This window comes from Megalopta genalis, chromosome 7 (genome assembly GCF_051020955.1).
Source record: "Megalopta genalis isolate 19385.01 chromosome 7, iyMegGena1_principal, whole genome shotgun sequence".
Lineage (NCBI taxonomy): Eukaryota > Metazoa > Arthropoda > Insecta > Hymenoptera > Halictidae > Megalopta > Megalopta genalis.
The window spans coordinates 8579695-8600881 of NC_135019.1; the positions used below are offsets into that span (position 1 = coordinate 8579695).

General features: G+C 40.3%; 1 protein-coding gene across 10 annotated transcripts in view; it reads left to right on the forward strand.

Moving 5' to 3' along the window:
- Window positions 1–21187, forward strand: part of Shal (potassium voltage-gated channel protein Shal) — a 263748-nt gene that overhangs the window by 97513 nt on the left and 145048 nt on the right. For all 10 annotated transcript variants that reach the window (XM_076523683.1, XM_033485505.2, XM_076523687.1 and 7 more), the window contains exon 2: window positions 10332–10494. In XM_076523683.1, coding sequence (XP_076379798.1) covers window positions 10332–10494 — 163 coding nt within the window. The remainder of the gene's footprint in view (window positions 1–10331; window positions 10495–21187) is intronic.

A 21187-nucleotide genomic window follows, 5' to 3' on the forward strand; every position in this document is an offset into this window, starting at 1 on the left:
TAGATCATTTGAAGCAGCTTCTTCCTTTACAAAAATTTTCTCCGAGGCACCGTTAACGAGTTATTAATGAAAAACAGTGACCAATAAGAATCGAGTACGGCTGACGCGAGGCGGCCCAGCGCACGAAGCCTAGTTCCGCTCATTGACTCGGTCGCCTCGCGCCAGCTGAGCTGGGATTCGACCGCCTCGACCGCTGGCGCCGTTGGCTCGGCCGGCTGGGATTCGACCGACTCGACCGCTGGCGCTGTTGGCTCGGCCGCCTCGCGCCAGCTGAGCTGGGACTCGACCGCTCGACCGCTGGCGCCGTTGGCTCGGCCGCCTCGCGGCAGCTGATCTCGCCTCTCATTGGTCACTGTTTTTCGTTAATAACTCGTTAACGGAGCCTCGGAGAATATTTTTGTAAAGGAAAAAGTTGCTTCAAACGACCTGAGGAACCCGCCACTTTCGGATTACGAGATATTTTTGGGACATCCTGTATATATTTCTACCAATTTGGGCGCGCCGGTCACCGGTAGCCCCCATGGCATCACCGCCAAGTTAAGTGATGGTCACCGGTGACCCTCGTGGCATTCAACGTGTTAAATTCAAAGTCCCGGTTAAAACCGAATCGATTCGGCAAACAATCGACGCTCTTTCCCCTGGCAATTCGAGAAAGAGAAACAGAAATAACGGCGGCTATTTCGCAGACCCCGTCGGATCGGAGAGAGAGCCCGCGTCGGCGTCGTTAACCGGGCCAGAGGTCGAAAGAACATCTCGAACGATAACGGATCGCGGTTCCCCGGCCGGGCGCGTAATTTTATGGCGGTCGAAATTGAAACGTACGGGGTTGCTGTACCGCGGAGAGTTTCGGTCGTTTCCGGTCGGCGAAAAAATAAACAAAAAAAAAATACGCGTATATATTCGCCGGACTTTTTACGGTTTATCGAACATCCCCCGATCATGGGACCGTTTCCCTAACGGGTCCCGTGCGTGCTCTAGCCTACGCCGGCCTGCGGAAAGTTATGGGGGGCGATATGGCGCCGCTCGAATTATTTAAAGACGCGAAGGTCTCGGGTCGCGCGAGAGCCGTGGAGGGTTTAATACGTTGAATGCTACGAGGGTCACCGGTGACCGGCACTTAACTTGGCGGTGACGCCATGGGGGCCACCGGTGACTGGCGCGCCCAAATTGGTAGGAATATATATATATATATATATATATTGTATTATATATATATATATATATATATATATATATATATATATATATATATATATATATATATATATATAATACAAAATTTTAGATATTGACATTTGTTTTAAATTATATACATTCCTGTGATATATAACTGTTATATCTATTCCTATATAATTATATTATTATATCTACATAATAATATTATTATATCTATATAATAATTATATTATTATATCTACATAATAATATTATTATATCTATATAATAATTATATTATTATATCTATATAATAATTACATTATTATATCTACATAATAATATTATTATATCTATTCCTATATAACTATATATATATTCCTGTGATATATATAATTATATATATAATTATAATTATATATATATATATATATATATATATATATATATATATAATAATTATATATATAATTACATATATCACAGGAATATATATAATTTAAAACAAATGTCAATATCTGAAATTTTGTATTATTACCATCGTCGATTCGAACAGTGACTCCCGTCGCAATTAACATGTCAAACATGGCTATACACTGTAACTTACCTATTGCAGAGAATATTTCAGCATTATGTGTATCGCATAAAAGAAAATTCATCGTGGCGGCACGGACAATTTCTGTAAAACCGGCGTGGCATTCAACGTGTTGATATTGCGGACGGAATACGGGGAGGTGACTTAGCCCCTCGAAGACATCGTCAACCGGGATTCTCCAACGGCTAAGGGATCAAATTTTTAGGCGAATTCGCCAGTAGAGAAGGGGGGGGGGGGACTTTCATGGGACACGCCCCGAATTACGTGAGAATATCCGCTAGAGGAGTAGACACGCCGCGGATGTATACTTTTTAAGGTGGTTTGTTGCCATCGTTGATCCAGTTTACGGTTTATGGGGGGGTACCGTCTAACTTATGCAGCGGCTTTACGGTGTAAGGGGACGTAAAACTCTATGCAAGGAACTAGGTGAAGGATATGGAAATTCGGATCATGATTCTGCGTCTTAACAGTAGAGCTGCAGACGATTGACTTGTTTTTTGAATTAACGAGTCGATTGAGAAAGGAGAGAATTTTATGGGTTTTTGTATATTTTCTTATTTTTGGAGCGACACTTGATTATGAACTGGATAATAGTAATAACAATAATAATAATAATAATAATAATAATAATAACAATCGGAGGGAACTTGGACTATTTTTATTGTTTTATTCAAACGTCGAAATCTTTTGTTTTCACTGTCAGTATCGGATGACTCTCACTTGTGCTTTCGATATGTGATGGTGGATATTCTTTTTCACCGTCCATTAGACCACTTTCATCATAATTGGTGTCAGTACAATTATTTTTCCAAATTATTTATTTATTCCAGTAATGTACTGCTACGTGAACATTTCCCCATAGTTTCTGAGTAATTTTACGGGAATATTTCTGCGGAGAAATAGAATATATAGAAAATCGAAAATAGAATTCTGATTTTTAAAATATTATTTATAATATTCATAATATTTATAATATTTATAATATTCAATGCTGAAAGGGAAATTGATGGAAAGTATGGAAAATAACTATAATATTTATCTCAGATCATAGAAAAGAAATAGGTGAAAATCTTGAAAAGTAACCATAGTCTTAATTATATATCAGAAAAAAGGAACAGATACAAGTTGCGATAAGTACTTACAATATTTATCTCAGATCGCAGAAAAAAGATAGCTAAAAATTCTGGAAAGTATCTGGGACCACAGAAGAGAAATGTATAGCAAAATTTTATTGTAACATCTGATATTGTATTAATAGAATATAACCGTTCAGATACTCCATTAGTTTGCTGTAAGCTCAACAAAATGATTAAAAGTCGGCTAAAACAGTGTTTTTATACTACAAAAATCCTCGGACTTTATAAAGTGTAAACATCAACATTTCTTGTACAGTTTTCGAATAAATGGAGCAATACACAACTGGTACGCGTTTTTGAACTCTTGTATTACCGACACTCCGTAATTAATGTGCATAACTTACAAATTTGTTCTGGTACCGGCTGTGTGCATAATCTGTGTTTAATACAATTTATACAATTTATACAATTTATACAATTTATACAATTTATACAATTTATACAATTTATACATTTTATACAATTTATACAGTTTAGTAGTTTAATTTAAGTTGGACCATTTATTGGCCACTTAATTTAGTATGAATATATTGTTGCGAACCTCTCTGTTTCTCTCGCGTCGCGCGGCATTTTTTATATATATTTACAATACAGAATATAAACTACAATACAACTGAATTCAATTATATTACAGATCTTTGAATTTGAAATGTTGATCGTTCGACGGTCCGATCTCGACTCTTCGATTGTCTGTTGGTAACACTATTTCGTGATAACCCCTATCTTCCATTATTTTTTTAACACGTTGAATGCCACGGGGACCACCGGTGACCGGCACTTAACTTGGCGGTGACGTCGTGGGGGCCACCGGTGACCGGCGCGCCCAAATTGATAGAAATATATATAATTTCAAACAAATGTCAATATCTCAAATTTTGTATTATCGCCATCGTCAAATCAAACAGTGACCCCTGTCGCAATTAACATGTCAAACATGGTTATACACTGTAACTTGAGCCGTTTCTTTTGAAAGTGGCATAAGTCACTTTGTTTTTAAGTCGATATATTTAAGGGTTCGCGTTTTAACACGTTTAAAAATATGGATGCTAACTTTCGAGAAGATTCACTTGTATTTGTTATCTCAGGATACTGATATTTTTCTCAGTATAAATAATTTCGTATAAACATTAAAAAAATCACCACTTCTCATTACGGTAAAGTGACTTATGTCACTTTCAAAATAAACGGCTCACTTATCTATTGCAGATAATATTTCAACATTATATGCATCGCATAAAAGAAAATTCATCGTGGCGGCACGGACAATTTCTGTAAAACCGGCGTGGCATTCAACGTGTTAAGGAGTTGTGTCGTGAATAACAAATGAGAAATATTTATTTGGGACTTATCGGTGCTTCGGTGGAAAGCGGCAATGCCGTTTATAATATCCGATACTAGAAGCGCAGTAGAAAATCGTCGATGTCACCGAACGCTTGGCTACTTTATTTTTCCTGTGACGGGTGGCGTTCGCGTTAGCGTTTCATGAGCGGCGCTGAAATCAGGGTAAATGTATCTCGCATTTCCATGGACAGTGCGGATTGAAGAGCGAGAAATAAGCGGGGCGATTAGGGACGGCTGGTTTGAATAAAGGATTACCACGGGAGTCGATCACGCATGGTTTCCCGCGGTTTGTCTTGCACACCTGTTTGAGAAATATGAATGAGCCGCGCTGTTCCCTGGGAACAGGGACATCTGGCTTCGGGCGATACGGTCGATCGTATCCTCCGTTGGAAAACGGCCACACATACTTTCGCGAACCATTTGAACCGACGCGGCCGAACAACCGGCCCCTGTTCATCGTTATTTTTGATGATGCAGGAAATATGGGCCCTTTCCGTCTCACTCGTTCCCTCTTTTTTTCTCTTCTCCCAGTTCACTGTCATCGCGCAATCCCCCCGCGACATCGATCGGTCCTTGCGATTCATCCTCCTTTCATTTAAATCGCCGCGCCGTTCATTTTTCCACTATGCCATCGATCACCGTTTCGCTCGGCCTTCAAAAAAACAAAGTTTTTGTTCTATGGTCCTCGGTTTCGCTTGACGTTATCTCCAGTGAAATCATTTCGCGTTTGTTTGGATTTTGGGAATTTGCTGCGCAAGTGCGTAGACGAAGTTATTATCTATTTTTTTTTTTTTTGGTTTATACAGGAAGGTTAACAAATGGAAAGTGTCCGTAGAAAAGAAAATGTGAGCGCCGAAAATGTAATTTCTGGGAGGAAGAGAAAAAACACTGCTATCTTCGAACTATCAACAAAACTTGATGACGTTTTCGACAATGACAAAATATAGAAAATATAAAAAAGAAAAGAAAATATATTTCTTTAATATGACGTTTTAATTTTCTATTATAGGTGGTACTACAAGTATTTTTAATATATTTAGATATTTCAAGTAAATTATTGTAAGAATCATGATATTTACCATCCATATAGCTCCGCTTTTTTTCAATACTTATTTTTGAAGTGTACTCTAATAACCGAAATTCCTGAGGAATGTCCTCCAAACTGAAGTCTTTTCACAAACTTACTTAACTTATTTACTCTTTTCACTTACTTAAATGGTATCGTACTGTGTTCCCATTAGCACATCGAATAATTTAAGAAGAGAGAACAAAATTTCTCAATTTTGTCATTTGTATTCATTTCTACGAACACTCTTCAAATACGCATAAGTAGAATTATTACAAAAAAGTACTAAATGTAGGGTGACATAGTGAAGGAAATCGCATGTTCAAAGCTGCATCGCGTGCAGGAGAAACCGACTGTTTCGTAATGCTAATTAGCAGTTATAAGAATAGTTGTGTAACTTTTAGGTATTGTATTAAAAGTTGTATCACGTTTAATTTATTGAAAAATTATGAACGGGAGAAATAATATATTACCGAACTCTCTCCTGTTAAGCGGTATGACGAAGTATCGTATGCTAATAAATGGCCTCTATCTACCTCCACGCAATCGCAGCACTCTATAGAATTGTCACTCGACGGTGTAATCTACGGGGCTGCAGTCGCTGTGCACGGAGTTCATATTTCAAGATAATAATAACGATAAACGTGAATCCGGTGATCGATAATCGAGATAACGTACACCACAGCGGTGCTATATCGGAGCCGGTGAGCCACGCGGCGAGGAACTATGGTCGCCTCGAATCTCTCAAGGCTGAAAACACAAGCTTGCGAAATCACTCCTTTAACCCTTTCGCTGCGGCAGCTCCACCGAAGTACCGTCACCGAACGGAAACTCGCTCCAGAAATATGCACGGTGCGCGTGGTTTCTGTATATACGTTGTTCCAAGTCTTAAATAATAACTGCGCCGAATAAAACAATCGTTGCTCCAATGTAACAAGTATATTTACATTTTTAATTTAAAAAGACTTACAAAATTATAGGTAACATAGGTATTTATATAATTGCAAAGCCTAACGATTAAACGTTTAATATAATTAACAACGAGACGAAAATGATTAAAATATAATAATATGTAAAAACTAATAATATAATTCTGTGCGATATATTTGAAAGCAAGGATCTATACAAAGGCCAACATCGCAATCTTTGCACTCGTACCGCGAATCCGTTCTTTTATCATTTTTGCTACAAATTACGCATCCGCGTCTTCTGTATGCGCTTCATTTCGATGCCGCATATATGCGGTGCCCGTACCCACAGGTCATCAAGTGAATGCCGCATATATGCGGCGCTCGGCGCGAAAGGGTTAAAGATCGAAGTGGTAGGGTCCGCGAAAACTTTGGAACGTCGATCGTGGGAACCTCGAAACGTTCGAACGTGGGAACTTCGAAACGTCGATCGCGGATATTTTCCCGAGAAACGAGTCGCCGAAAAATGAGCAAGATCGAAACACGAAATCGCGTCTGTTGAAGCTTCGTTGGAAAATTTGATACACAGCGTCCAATTGGATCGCGGAGAATTAGGTTGTACCGCGCGACTCGGATCTTCGCTTTCAGTGGAATAAGGCGCGTCATGGTCAGACATGGCGTTCTAAATCCACGTCAGGTGGTCGCGACGCTTATGGTATATGTACCTCGTGCTCCGCGAAGCCTCGCTGGTTGGTATAACCGGTTTGCACCGCGGCACGCTATAATCTAACGGTCGATGAAAATTCAGCGAAGCTCTCGGTTCCACGTAAAAAATAGATCCTACTGAATTATTTAACAGATTGCCGTACATTATCCTCACTTTGCTTAATCGCATCGATCCCGGCGCTCAAAGCTCCGCGACCGTCGAGCTTCGTCGAAATAATTCATTCGGTGACAATCTTGTTGCAACAACAAATTTCGTCGCTCTAATCGGATCGATCGCCCGTCACCGAGCTCTGATTTATTCGAGCCGTTCAATGTCACCGCGATTACTTCGAATGCACCGCCACGGATTATTTCGTACAAAAATGTGTATTATGTGTGTTATTTATTTTGTAGAAAATTGTGTCAAGTGCCAAGTAACCACAGAGTGGAACGAAATGACAATTGAATTGAGATTGCTTTTGAAGGTTGCGAAGGTTGCTTTTAAAATCATTTTCGGAAACGAATGTACAAAATATAATATACAAAATAGAGTAATGTTCTAATTGACGCTTAGATGTCCACAAAAATGGACAATTCGGGAAGAGGAGATACGATTATTCGAGCCTTGCAGCTCGTTTTTATAGTTGCTGAGAATCGATAATTATAAAAACGATATATATAAGAGATACGATTATATATATATTTCTCTTAATATTAACGAGAAATATATATATATAATCGTATCTCTTCTTCCCGAATTGTCCATTTTTGTGGATAATCTGAGCATCAATTAAAGAGACATTACTGCAGTTTGCACACGATCAAGTAACTCCGAAATAAAATGAAACAATACACAAACGAACATTCTAAACGCTGTCCTTCGAAATGTGCTCGAATCAGGGCCAGCTTCCAAATGTCCGTTTAAACGATTGCTTCTCGACGTGGATCGATAAAATCGCCTCGCAGAGATCGAGCGATCGTGCAGCAGACTGGCCAGGTACATAAAATGCAGAGAGATCGGTCACGAAGCCGCGCAGTTTTCGGAAAAATCCGTAGTACCGCGTCGCTGAACGAGTGTCCGGTGGATCATCCTTAACAAGGACACGTTCGTAGCGAGATAAATCGATATCGGGTACGGAGGTCAGCCGAGAGATACGTTTCGCCTCGGTTGGAACAGGGTACCGCGAAGAACGGGGCAGCCGGGTATAATTTACCGGGGAAGAATTTATGAAAGTGACGGCGAAGTGAATTTGCCGCGGTCGAAGCTCCCGGGGAAACAATCGTCCGCGTTTCTTCGGGGCTCCCGTACAATCGCGGGAAAGTTTCATCGCGACGGGAAGAAGATACGCTCGTAATCTGGCCGGTACGTCGTGAATTTTCGGCGCCGTTTTTCCTCGTTTCGAACATTTTCTTTTTTAACTTAACGCGATCCGGGGGGAAAAATTGAAAGCGTCAACGTTCACGGCTCGGAAATTTCTCCGTCGCCGTCTCTGTTCGACCGAACTCGTTTCTCTTTCTTTAATATCGTCGGACGGTGTCTCGTCAAGTCCCATTCTTTCGGCGCGGTCTCGTTTCGTTTCGGCGCGAAAATTTACGATGCGAATTATCGCGCGAGTCGGCCGCGTGAATCATCGCGGGACACGCGGCCGTAAAACAGCTATGAAATTATGCGAACAACGTGCCAGAGGTTGTACAGGATTTTTCAATTAAACGGCGCCGGGTGAACACCGGGAGATACGGGGGTCTCGTTTCGGACGGTAGTTCATTTCACCTTCGACTTTACGGCGCGCGACGTTGCGATCCCCGTGCCGAAATAGATCTTGATAATGGTTATCGCTTAATTATGGATCCTCCGGCGTTTCTGGTATCTGCGCATTTTCGTATGCAAAATGTGCGCTGCACAGTAACTCGGAAATGGTATCCCGTTTCTGAAAAGTACGACTTGTATAGAATATCTTTCAGTGTGTACAGTAAATTTTCCCGAATCTTCCTCCAGCTTGTAAACAAAAATGAACAACTTGGGAAAACGAGATACGATTGTTCGAACCTCGTTTTTACGATCGTTGACAATCGACGACTATAAAAATGAGCCTCGAATAATCGTATCTTCTTCTCGATATATCGCATATATCACGAGAACAATAATCTCTATGTACAATAAATTCTCCCTAATTTTCGTTCAGCTTGCAAACGAAAATGTACAATGTGGGAAAGCGAGATACGATTATTCGAACCTCGTTTTTACGATCGTTGACAATCGACGACTATAAAAATGAGCCTCGAATAATCGTATCTTCTTCTCGATATATCGCATATATCACCAGAACAATAATCTCTATGTACAATAAATTCTCCCTAATTTTCGTTCAGCTTGTAAACGAAAATGTACAATGTGGGAAAACGAGATACGATTATTCGAACCTCGTTTTTACGATCGTTGACAATCGACGTCTATAAAAATGAGCCTCGAATAATCGTATCTTCTCTTCTTAAATTGTCCATTTTCGCTTACAAACTGAACGAAAATTAGGGAGAATTTACTGCACACAGATTAAGATTACGGAATCAGTACATTCGATAGAAACTAGGAATGCTTCTTATTTGAAAATATCTTCGAAAAGAACAGCAAAAATGTATAGATAATTTTTCTGGGACCATGAAAGATCCAAAGGTATCATTGACACTAAAATTAAATCAAATCAGTCAAAATAACTGGTCTCTGAATTTTTCTTTTGCTGTTACCGATATTATAAAAATATTTATGCGAGGAGTTTCTTTACGATCCTCTTTATTGAAGCATATATTATAATGGAATTTATACGAAGTTTGTTACAAAATAATATACATTGATTGCGTTTGAAGCTCGGTAGCGTTAAAGAGATAACGTGAATTTATGGTTTACTTTTACAAAAAAGAAAATTAATGACTCTTGCGTGGAAGCTGTGGAAGCTGTGAAGAACTATGAAAGATCTTGACTATAGTTTTATCGTGTATAGGAATCTACGTGACGCAAAGAAGCTACGAGAATTAAGATTAAGAGAAATAATCGCAAATTGAAAGTGATATTGATTTTTAACAAATTTCTGACGATCTTGTTTCCATGGAAGCTGTGAAAACTATGAAAGATCTTGACTATAGTTTTATCGTGTATAGGAATCTACGTGACGCAAAGAAGCTACGAGAATTAAGATTGAGAGAAATAATCGCAAATTGAAAGTGATATTGATTTTTAACAAATTTCTGACGATCTTGTTTCCATGGAAGCTGTGAAGAACTATGAGAGATCTTGACTATAGTTTTATCGTGTATAGGAATCTACGTGACGCAAAGAAGCTACGAGATTTAAGATTAAGAGAAAAATCGCAAATTGAAACCGATCTTGATTTTTATCAAATTTCTGACGATCTTGTTCCCTTCTGTTTCAGATACGGTGACATGGTTCCGAAAACGATCGCGGGAAAAATCGTGGGGGGTGTATGCTCTCTCAGCGGTGTCCTTGTGATCGCTTTACCGGTGCCTGTTATCGTCAGTAATTTCAGTCGCATATATCACCAGAATCAGCGAGCAGACAAGCGCAAGGCGCAAAGGGTGAGTGAATTTACTTGAATTTATCGTCTCGTACGAACGACATCCAACTTCGAACGATTTCGTTTCATCTTCATCGTTCAACTTTCGCTAAAACTCTCATCAACGATCTCGTCGAAAGTGCCAGAGTTTAGTATTTAATCGATTGTTCCTGGCGAATTTTTGCGAACTGTTAATAACCGGTGCAAGCAACGATAAAACCGATCGGAGAATCGATTCAAAGTTCGCGGAGGAGTAAATGCCTTTTCGTCCATGCGTGACGAATAGGAGCGAGGAAAAAATTGTGAAAGAGTACAGTAATGTGACCCTAACTGACGCTCAGATTGTGTAAAAAAAATGGTCAATTTTGAAAGAGGAGATGCGATTATTCGAGCCTTGCGGCTCGTTTCTATAATTGTAGACAATTTATAACTATAAAAATAAACCGCGAGGCTCGAATATTCGTATCTCCTTCTCCCAAATTGTCAATTTTTATGGACAATCTGAGCGTCAATTAGAGAGACTTTACTGTACTGCGCTAAATTCCCCTAGCTTGGAAACAAAAATGGACAACTTGGGAAGAGGAGATACGATTATTCGAGCCTTATAGCTTGTTTTTATAATTGTTGACAATTCGAAACTATAAAAACGAACCGAAAGGCTCGGATAATCGTATCTCCTTCTCCCAAACTGTCCCTTTTTTGGTGGACAATCAGAGCGTCAATTAGAAAGATATTACTGTATTGCGCTAAATTCCCCTACCTTGGAAACAAAAATGGACAACTTGGGAAGAGGAGGTACGATTATTCGAGCCTTATAGCTTGTTTTTATAATTGTTGACAATTCGAAACTATAAAAACGAACCGAAAGGTTCGGATAATCGTATCTCCTTCTCCCAAATTGTCCCTTTTTGGTGGACAATCTGAGCGTCAAGTGGAGAGACATTACTGTACAGCAATGTCTCCCTAACTGGCGCTCAGATTCTGCACATAAATGGACAATTTGGGAAGAGGAGATACGATTATTCGAGCCTTATAGTTTGTTTTTATAATTGTTGACAATTCGAAACTATAAAAACGAACCGAAAGGTTCGGATAATCGTATCTCCTTCTCCCAAATTGTCCCTTTTTGGTGGACAATCTGAGCGTCAAGTGGAGAGACATTACTGTACAGCAATGTCTCCCTAACTGGCGCTCAGATTCTGCACGTAAATGGACAATTTGGGAAGAGGAGATACGATTATTCGAGCCTTGCAGCTCGTTTTTATAGTTGTTGACAATCGATAACCATTAAAAACGAGCCACAAGGCTCGAACAAAAACGTTTCCTCTTCAAAAATGGTCCATTTCTGTGGACAATTTGAGCGTCAATTAGAGAGACATTGCTGCATTCGTTTCTCCAGCGATCGAGGCAGCGTGTTGATTCGTGATCCGCAGCTTCGCGAAAGATCTTCAGTTTGCTCGCGTACACACGCGGCCCGTGTGTCCAGAAATAGCTGTGTCACTGTTCGCGCCACAGACACTGACACTTTATTCTGGTAGAGTGGATATCGATATTGTTGGATGTTGTCTCTGGACCCGGTTGATCGACCCCAAGGCCGTGCCGCGGGTAACTTTCGGCGGGGTACGCAGAAATTTTTCGGTTTTCCTAGCTTCCCCTCTTCCCGAACCAAGTACGTAACACACTCTGATCGTAACAGAGCGAATCTAATCGAAACTCGAGAGGGAGGGAGACCGAGAATCTCAGTTAATCTCAGCTCAAACTCGGCATAATCTAACCTTCGTCCTAACCACGCCCGATTGAAGTTAAGTTCAGACGTAGCTCTGTAATGTAAATTCGATCGAAGAGTTAAATCTAATCCGGACTTAATTCGAATTAGACTGAAACTTACCTTCGACTTAATCCAGGCTTTATCTGGGATCAAATTAATCCGAATCAAATTTATCTGTACTCAATTCGCATGAAAATTGAACTTGTCGGATCTGATGAGAATCGAATTGATCCAAGCTTTATCCGTAGCTAATTCAGAGATCGAAATTGAACTTGTCTGATTCAGATTTGATCGGAATCAAATTAATACAAGTTCTATGTAGAGTTGATTCAAATTAAAATTGGACTTATCAAGTTCATATCTAATCGGAATCAAAATAATCCAAATTATATCTAGAGCTAATTCGGATTAGAAGTGAACTTATCAAGTTAATATATCTAATTGGAATATATCTAATAATCTAATATATAATATTAGATTAATCGATTAATCGATAATTAAAGATTAATCTAATATATAATATATATCTAATATCTAATAATATATCTAATTGGAATCAGAATAATCCAAATTATATCTAGAGCTAATTCAGATTAGAAGTGAACTTAACAAGTTCATATCTCTAATCGGAATCAAAATAATCCAAATTATACTAAAGAGCTAATTCAGATTAGAAGCGGACTTATCAAGTTCATATCTAATCGGAATCAAAATAATCCAAATTATATCTAGAGCTAATTCGGATTAGAAGCGAACTTATCAAGTTAATATATCTAATTGGAATATATCTAATAATCTAATATACAATATTAGATTAATCGATTAATCGATAATTAAAGATTAATCTAATATATAATATATATCTAATATCTAATAATATATCTAATTGGAATCAGAATAATCCAAATTATATCTAGAGCTAATTCAGATTAGAAGTGAACTTAACAAGTTCATATCTAATCGGAATCAAACTAATCCAAATTATACTAAAGAGCTAATTCAGATTAGAAGCGGACTTATCAAGTTCATATCTAATCGGAATCAAAATAATCCAAATTATATCTAGAGCTAATTCGGATTAGAAGCGAACTTATCAAGTTAATATATCTAATTGGAATATATCTAATAATCTAATATATAATATTAGATTAATCGATTAATCGATAATTAAAGATTAATCTAATATATAATATATATCTAATATCTAATAATACATCTAATTGGAATCAGAATAATCCAAATTATATCTAGAGCTAATTCAGATTAGAAGTGAACTTAACAAGTTCATATCTAATCGGAATCAAAATAATCCAAATTATACTAAAGAGCTAATTCAGATTAGAAGCGGACTTATCAAGTTCATATCTAATCGGAATCAAAATAATCCAAATTATATCTAGAGCTAATTCGGATTAGAAGCGAACTTATCAAGTTCATACGTAATAAAAATTAAATTAATCCAAGCTCTGTCCATAGCCGATTCAGATGAAAATTATACGTACGAAGTTCAGATTTAATCGGAGTCAAATCGACATTCAAGATTCAACGAAAATCTAATTCGGACTTCTTGTGATTCACCGAAAATAAGATTTCGACTAGATTTACTTTTAGCGAAGCTCGGCTCGAAATAGCGAAACTTTACTCTCCGCCGCGGCAACCCAAAAAGTATATACATTCAAAGTGGTTTTCCCAAAAGATGCACGTTTCCCGCGAAACGCGAGCACCATAAATCCACGCTCCTAAATTCCACGTTTAATACAGACTAGCCAGCGGGGATTTTTATGCGTGCACTCTCCGTCCGCGTCCGGAATGACGAATGCATCGTTCCTGGATACTCTTGCATGCGAGATATGCGGGTCAACCACCTGGCGGATTCAAGACGTTCCTGTGCGGTGGGCCAAGCTCGCGATTAATTTGCCCACGGAACACGACTTCTTCACCGACCACTCCTCCTGCTTTCGGAATTCATTTTTCAAACTCTTCCATCGCATGGAAAGATTCGTTCGATTTTCGTGTCACCTGCCGGACGTTAACGATTACAATCAACCCTCCTGTATAACACGATAGATTCGTTCTGTGTCGTACAGAGACCGTGTTAAAAGAAACCTGGAATCAATAGAAAGGGAAATCCGTTCCGTGTTACAGTAAATTCTCCCTAATCGACGGTCAGATTGTGCACGATTTGTTACGATTGACGTAATCTTGACAATCGAAAACTATAGAAATGAGCCGCAAGACTCGAATAATCGTATCTTCTCTTCCCAAATTGTCCATTTCGTGTACAATCTGAGCGTCAATTAGGGAGAATTCACATATCCAAATTATGTTCTCCTCTTCCCAAATTGTCCATTTCTGTGGACAATCTGAGCGTCGATTAGAGAGACATTACCGTATCCGCTACTCAAAAAACATTTAACACTTTCGAAACTGACAATAAGATTTTAGTAACAAGCACATAACGAGGGATTCTTTCAAATACAGAACGAAACTAGAAAGAATTAAATTGTTCGAAAAGGTATCGATGAAAAGGTATCCCGCGCACAGCGCGTTAAGCTTCGATTAGTACAGAAACCTCGAGAAGATAATTCGTTCGTCGGTTTCCAACACGACTGCCAAAAGACCGTTCGAGTAGTCGCGCACAAAAATCCGCGGTAATTGGATCCGCAGAAGCGACGGGACAATGATTCCGCGGTTAACCTCGTTCACGGGACTTCTGGGACACCGTGTACACGAATCCAGACGACCGCTTCGCGTTATTTTAGCTCGATAGCAATTTCGTGCTATTAATAACCGGACAACGGAAATAAACTTCTCGTTTCATCGAGTCCGCGATCGAACCGGGAGCGGACCCCGTTCTCCGTCGGACTTCCTCGATTGTTTTATTACTTTCCCGAAGCGTGTATCGTTCGCGTGTACCGCCCTAGGAGTCGATGCTCGAACGGGAACGCCAGAAAGTCTCCGCGGTTTTTCGTTCGCCGCGGGCGCGGCGGTGAATTCCCTCGTTTCCCTTGCGATCGCGGCGCGTTCCTGCGCCGGGGAACGCGGGAAGTCACGGTTACCACGGTCGATCGGGTCGATGTGGGAAGTTAGGTGGCCTCGAGGAGCCCGTCTTTGAAAGTCGGCCGATTTATTCTAACCCGCGACACGCCGGTAATCCACTGTCCCCGTGGCACACTTACCGCGGAACTCTTAGCTTCTCGTCGATCAGAATTTTTCCGATTTCGCCTGTTTCATCGCCGCTCCGAACTTCCATCGCATTTGTTATTTCTAGAGAAGAATTTGTTTTTTTTTTCGAGAAGTTGCACCGTTTCACGATTTTTTCGTTAGCCAGTCTTCCTAGAATGACTCGCGGCTGACTATCTAAACGACAGCGACGACGACGTTAACCCTTAGCGCTCCGTTGGCTCTGCTACGGATACTGTCAGCATTTTATATCGATCACAGAGTATCGTTTGATCGACGAAGACAAATTTCTTCTGCATCCGATTGTTAAAAAACAACCAGAAAACGGGTTACCTTTTCGAGAACAATGCATTATTCGAAAGGTGATCGTCAAGATTCTCTGAAATCGTTCGATGCAATGCAAATCGTTTCATCGTGAAAGTATAGTAAATTCTCCGTAATTGATGCTCAGATTGTTCACAAAAAATGGACAATTTGGGAAGAGTTTAGCGGCTCGTTTTTATAGTTGTTGACAATCGGTAACGGTCCATTTCCGTGTACAATCTGAGCGTCGATTACGGAAAATTAGCCCTTAGCGCTCCGTTGGCTCCGCTATGGAGACATCCGTCATTTGTTCCGTAAATCCGAAGGCTTTGCTGCGGAGCCCAGTGTTTTTAGCATGATTACACCGAAGATGCTATGTTTTTGTCGACGTTGGCAATTATTATTTGCAGTGAAAACGTGCTTAGCGTGTGTACCATTACGATTGAAACATCTTTTGCCCATTTTTATAATTAGCAACATAAAGTGAATAAAAGCAAACGCTTTCGCAAGGACGCGCAATCTTTTCCGCTCGAAATAAGACTTCCTTTATCTCGGGCGCTTTGCTCCAAAAATGTGCCGGAGTTGCTGGTAGTGATATTTTTCAGAAAAACGCTGTTCAACTTTATTTTAGAACGTCCGAAGAATATTTACTAATTTTTAATTTCATTTAATTATCAATCGAGCCGATTCCAGTGAAGATTAACGATCAAAAAATTCCAGCGAACTCGCGCAAAAGATATTTTTGTTTCAATAATTCCGAATCCAAATAGAATTCAACGGACGATTCGCAATGCTAATTTTATAATAAATCGCGTCAAAGAACACGAGGGATATATTTATTTAAGAATCGCGAAGAATATCGTTGATAGTAAATTTACCCATTTCGACAAGGATGCATTTGCTGCTTGGAAATTTCGGTCACGATTCACGATGTCGATGCACCGACCTCGCACAATGTTAAGTAAATACCATTACGATTGAAACATTTTTCGCCCATTTTTATACTTAGCAACATGAGATGAATAAAATCAAACGCTTTCGCAAGGACGCGTAATCTTTTCCGCTCGAAATAAGACTTCCTTTATCTCGGGCGCTTTGTTCCAAAAATCTTCCGGAGTTGCTGGTAGGTAGTACTCGAGAAACGCGTGGAGCGCTAAGGGTTAAAATAGTCCCGTTCGCTATCGACGGCGAAGCAAGAACGCGAAATTAACGAGTAAAGAGACGAAGGATGCAAATGGAGGAAACGAAGCGAATAGCGATTTCGTGGGAAGATCGCGGCGACGACGGGAGAGAAGTTGGAGAAAGCAGGCCTCGGGAAAAATATTCGGAGAGTCTCGAAGCGGGCCGATATTCCCCGGAGAGCAATTTGTCGACGAGATATCTGTGTCAAGAAACCCCGAAGATCTCTCGAGCCCTCGACGAGGATAATTGCTGAGGACCCGCGGCGGATTGCGTACACATCGATACGCAAATTGGAGGGCTCGGGACGCGTTTTAATGGCCGCTCGATCGGAATTGGCCAGTTTACCGGATCCGGAGCAAAAATGCCAGCTCCGTGCCGAAATGATCAGCAGCCGGCGAGCGATCCGACGATGAAAAGCCTCGAGCAACCTCGGGGAATATCGTACACGTCATTGTGGATCACGATAGCGAGCCACTCGACAGACAGAGAGCCGGGTGAAGGGAATACGAGATTCTTTGATCGCCGGCTAATAAAACCGCGGCTCCGACCCGATTAAAAATAACTTCGTGGCTCACCGGGAATAATTTCGATGCTGGACGTCGGCCTCACTCTTTCTCTCCCTCTCTCTCACTCTCTCTCTCTCGCTCTCTCTCTCTCTGTTGTCGATCGCCTTTTTTTAGATTGCGACATCTCGAGCATCCTCTCCGAGTAAATAGGAAATACGCAGTTGTACCGCGATACCATTGCAAAACATGCTCCGTCGGAATTAAATCTTTTGAACGCTTGTTTATTTGTTGGGAATCCTCGGCGCGGCTAAAAATTCGGCCCGGTTTAATCGTAATCATCAAGATAATCGTAATTCTGTGAACGGAATAAAGTAGATGATTAAGGTATAGTAAATTCTCCCTATTTGCGCCTCGGTTTGTATACAAAAATGGACAATTTGAGAGGAAGAAATACGATTGTTCGGGTCTTGCGGCTCATTTTGATAGTTGTTGACAATCGGTAACTATAAAAACGAGCCGCAAGGCTCGGATAATCGCATCTCCTCTTCCCAAATTGTCCATTTTTATGTATAAGTTGCGGATCGATTAGGGAGAGTTTACTGTATTTGAATAGATCTTAGCGAACAGATAGCAACACAAAAGTTCCTCCCTTCGATAAGTTTTTTGTTATGTTTAACTCCGCGTAAGTATTCGTCGCACCGTCAATGCGATTTTCATATATCCAGCCTTCCAGATTCGTAATCGGACAATTGAATCAGAACATCGTGCAATTCTTTCCCAGTTTTCTAACTTCAGTCGAGTATTCTTCACACCGTCAATACAAGCGTTACATATCCAGCGTCCTAAATTCACAACTGAACAATTCAATCAGATAGGTATATACTATCTTCCTCCAATAATTCGTCGAACATTGTGCAGTTCTTTCCCACTTTTCAAACTGCAACCGAGTATTCTTCACGCAGCCAATAGAAGTGTTACGTACCCAGCGTCCTAAATTCACAACCGAACGATTCAATCAGATCGGTATATACCACCTTTCTTCAATAATTCGTCAAACATTGCGCAATTCCTTCTCATTTTTCAAATTGCACTCGAGTATTCGTCGCGCTGTCGATACAAATCTTTCATATCCAGTCTCGCATATCCAAATTTCCGCTCAAATACCGACTTTTGATCAGACTGAAATCGGATGCTCTGAAATCTGAATCCCCATTACCGACGATTTCGATAGACAATCCAGTTCTCCGCGATAGATGCTCTAAACAATGAAATACAGTAATGTCTCCCTAATTGTCGCCTAAATTGTGCAAAAAAAATGGACAATTTGGGAAGAGGAGATACGATTATTCGAGCCTCGCGGCTCGATTTTTTAACCTTTTAGGCACGACGCGCCACTATAGTGGCTTTCGCACCACTATAGTGGCTTACTCTAGTAGCTCAATCGATCATCGTTTGAATCACACTTCTTTTGTCTTCACATCAATTTACAATATACAGACTTATCTTAACAATATAACTGTTAACAATATAACTGTATCTTAACAATATACAGACAGAATATACAAACACTCTGTACAGTACATATCAGACTCTGCCGTCCAGAGAAATAGCCTCGCGCAGAATTCAACCGTACCTAAAAGGATAATTGTTGACAATCGGTATTGGGATTATTTCTCAAATTTTATTTATTATTATTATTTATTTTATATTATATTATTATTATTTATTTTATTTATTTCTCAAATTATTTCTCAATCAAAAGATTATTTCTCTTTTTCTTAAAAGTTTTATTTTTACTTTTATTTGAGAGAAGGTATATGTACGAAATGACTGAGCGACCAAATCCAACTAAGAAACCTGCTTATATGCCCTTTTTGGTGTGGTCTTCTCCACCAATCAAAGACGGTCATTCATCGCGTTTTACATTGTATACGCGATACTGGGATCACTAACAGAGCACGATGTGCTCTAACGACATCGGCGATGATACATCGCGGTATCTATAATGTACAGTTTACATCAGGGGTGTCAAACTCGCGGCCCGCGGGCCGCATGCGGTCCGAGATGAACATTTTTGCGGCCCAGTCAATATATCCGACGCAAAGTAAAAATAAAATAGAAATGTGAATTAGAAATCTTGAAAGTAGTCTCGGCCAATAAAATTTCTCCCGAAATAGGAAAGATAGTATCAGAGAAGAGATGTCAAGTATCAGGACGTAAACAATAATTTAACTTGATATATGTGTTTATTACAATGTACTAGTCGAAATAAAAATATTTGTTTCTATGAACATTGATTTTTTCTTGCGGCCCACCTAAAGTTAAGCATTGTTTATTTGGCCCAAGTTAACTTTTCAGTTTGACACCTCTGGTTTACATCATCATCGGTGCCCGCTGACGGAACCGGCGGAAATGTAAGCTGATATTTTCGAATCTCAGTCCTAAGTAAACTATAGATTAATTTTCGTGTCCGAGGCTAAAGGTTCTTTTTCAACAATCGGCAACTATAAAAATTAACTGCAAGGCTCGAACAATCGTGCCTCCTCTTCCCAAATTGGCCATTCTTGTGCAACAATCTGAGCGTCAATTAGGGAGACATTTCGTACGCGAGGAGTGGATAGAGAGTCACGTGGCGACTTGGGCTATCCGTCGCAGAGACTTAACGAGCAGGGATCGCGCATATTTTCCGCGGCCGAGCCAAGAAACACGCAGACTTCCGAGGCGATCTATTACGAAGTCTGCCAGTTTCTGGTCGAAGTTCAACCTATATTTTCGTGCCGGGTTCCGCGCGAAGGTGCGCGGTGCCTCGTCTCCGCCGCGCGGCTTTTGTTGGTCGCGACGTGTAAGGTTGTCCCGGTCCGGACAGCTACTTCGGGAAAACAGGTCTAGGGGGCCGGTTCTTGGTCTTGGTTGCGCAAAAGTCGAATATATATCGTAATTTGTACTGTCAGCGTGCAGCGACGGAGATCGCGGATCACCGCACCGGTGTCAGAGACCAATTCTCCCCGAGCCTCTAGCAGAAGTTTTGGTTGGCCGTCGGCCAGCGGCTACCCTCAGTTCATTACCACTATCCCGTGCTCGCTGAGAGAGAGATAGATAGATAGATTAAAAGAGAGAGAGAGAGAGAGAGAGAGAGAGAGCCGATGCAGCTGGCCGAATAAAGTGCCGGCACCGGCATGATCGCGGTCGGGAATCTTCCGGCCGTCTCGCCGATCTGATTCATGGCGATTGTTGCTTCGCGGGCCTCTGCTGACGTGTCCTTTGCGTGCACCCCATGCCCCCTATTAATTACTATGCAATCACCGCGGAAATCTCGAAAATTGTATTTCTCCGATCGTAGGAATTCATTCGATTCCCGTCTCTTCGGGGAAAGTGGTTCGAGAGAGAATCAGGGAGAATTGGATTTTTAATTGACTCCTTAACTTGTACGCTCGAGTTAATTCGAGCGCGCTAAACAGGCCAAACTGTGCGGCCAAACTGTGCACACTCGAGATAATTCGAGCGGCGTTGAATTTTATGCTGTTATAATTTTTCACACTCGAATATAATCGAGAATTGAAAATAACAATGTGAAAGCAAAGAAAAAAGATCGTTTTATTGATATTTATCATTTGTGAGAGTCGTTACATGTGCAATACTTGCAATATTGGACTATGTGCTGCACCTTGCTTCGAAATATATCATACGAAAGAAAAGTTTGAATAATTTTTTAAAATTATTATTTACGTTGTAAAAGTATAAATAAATATTTTTACTGATAAAAATATGTTTTT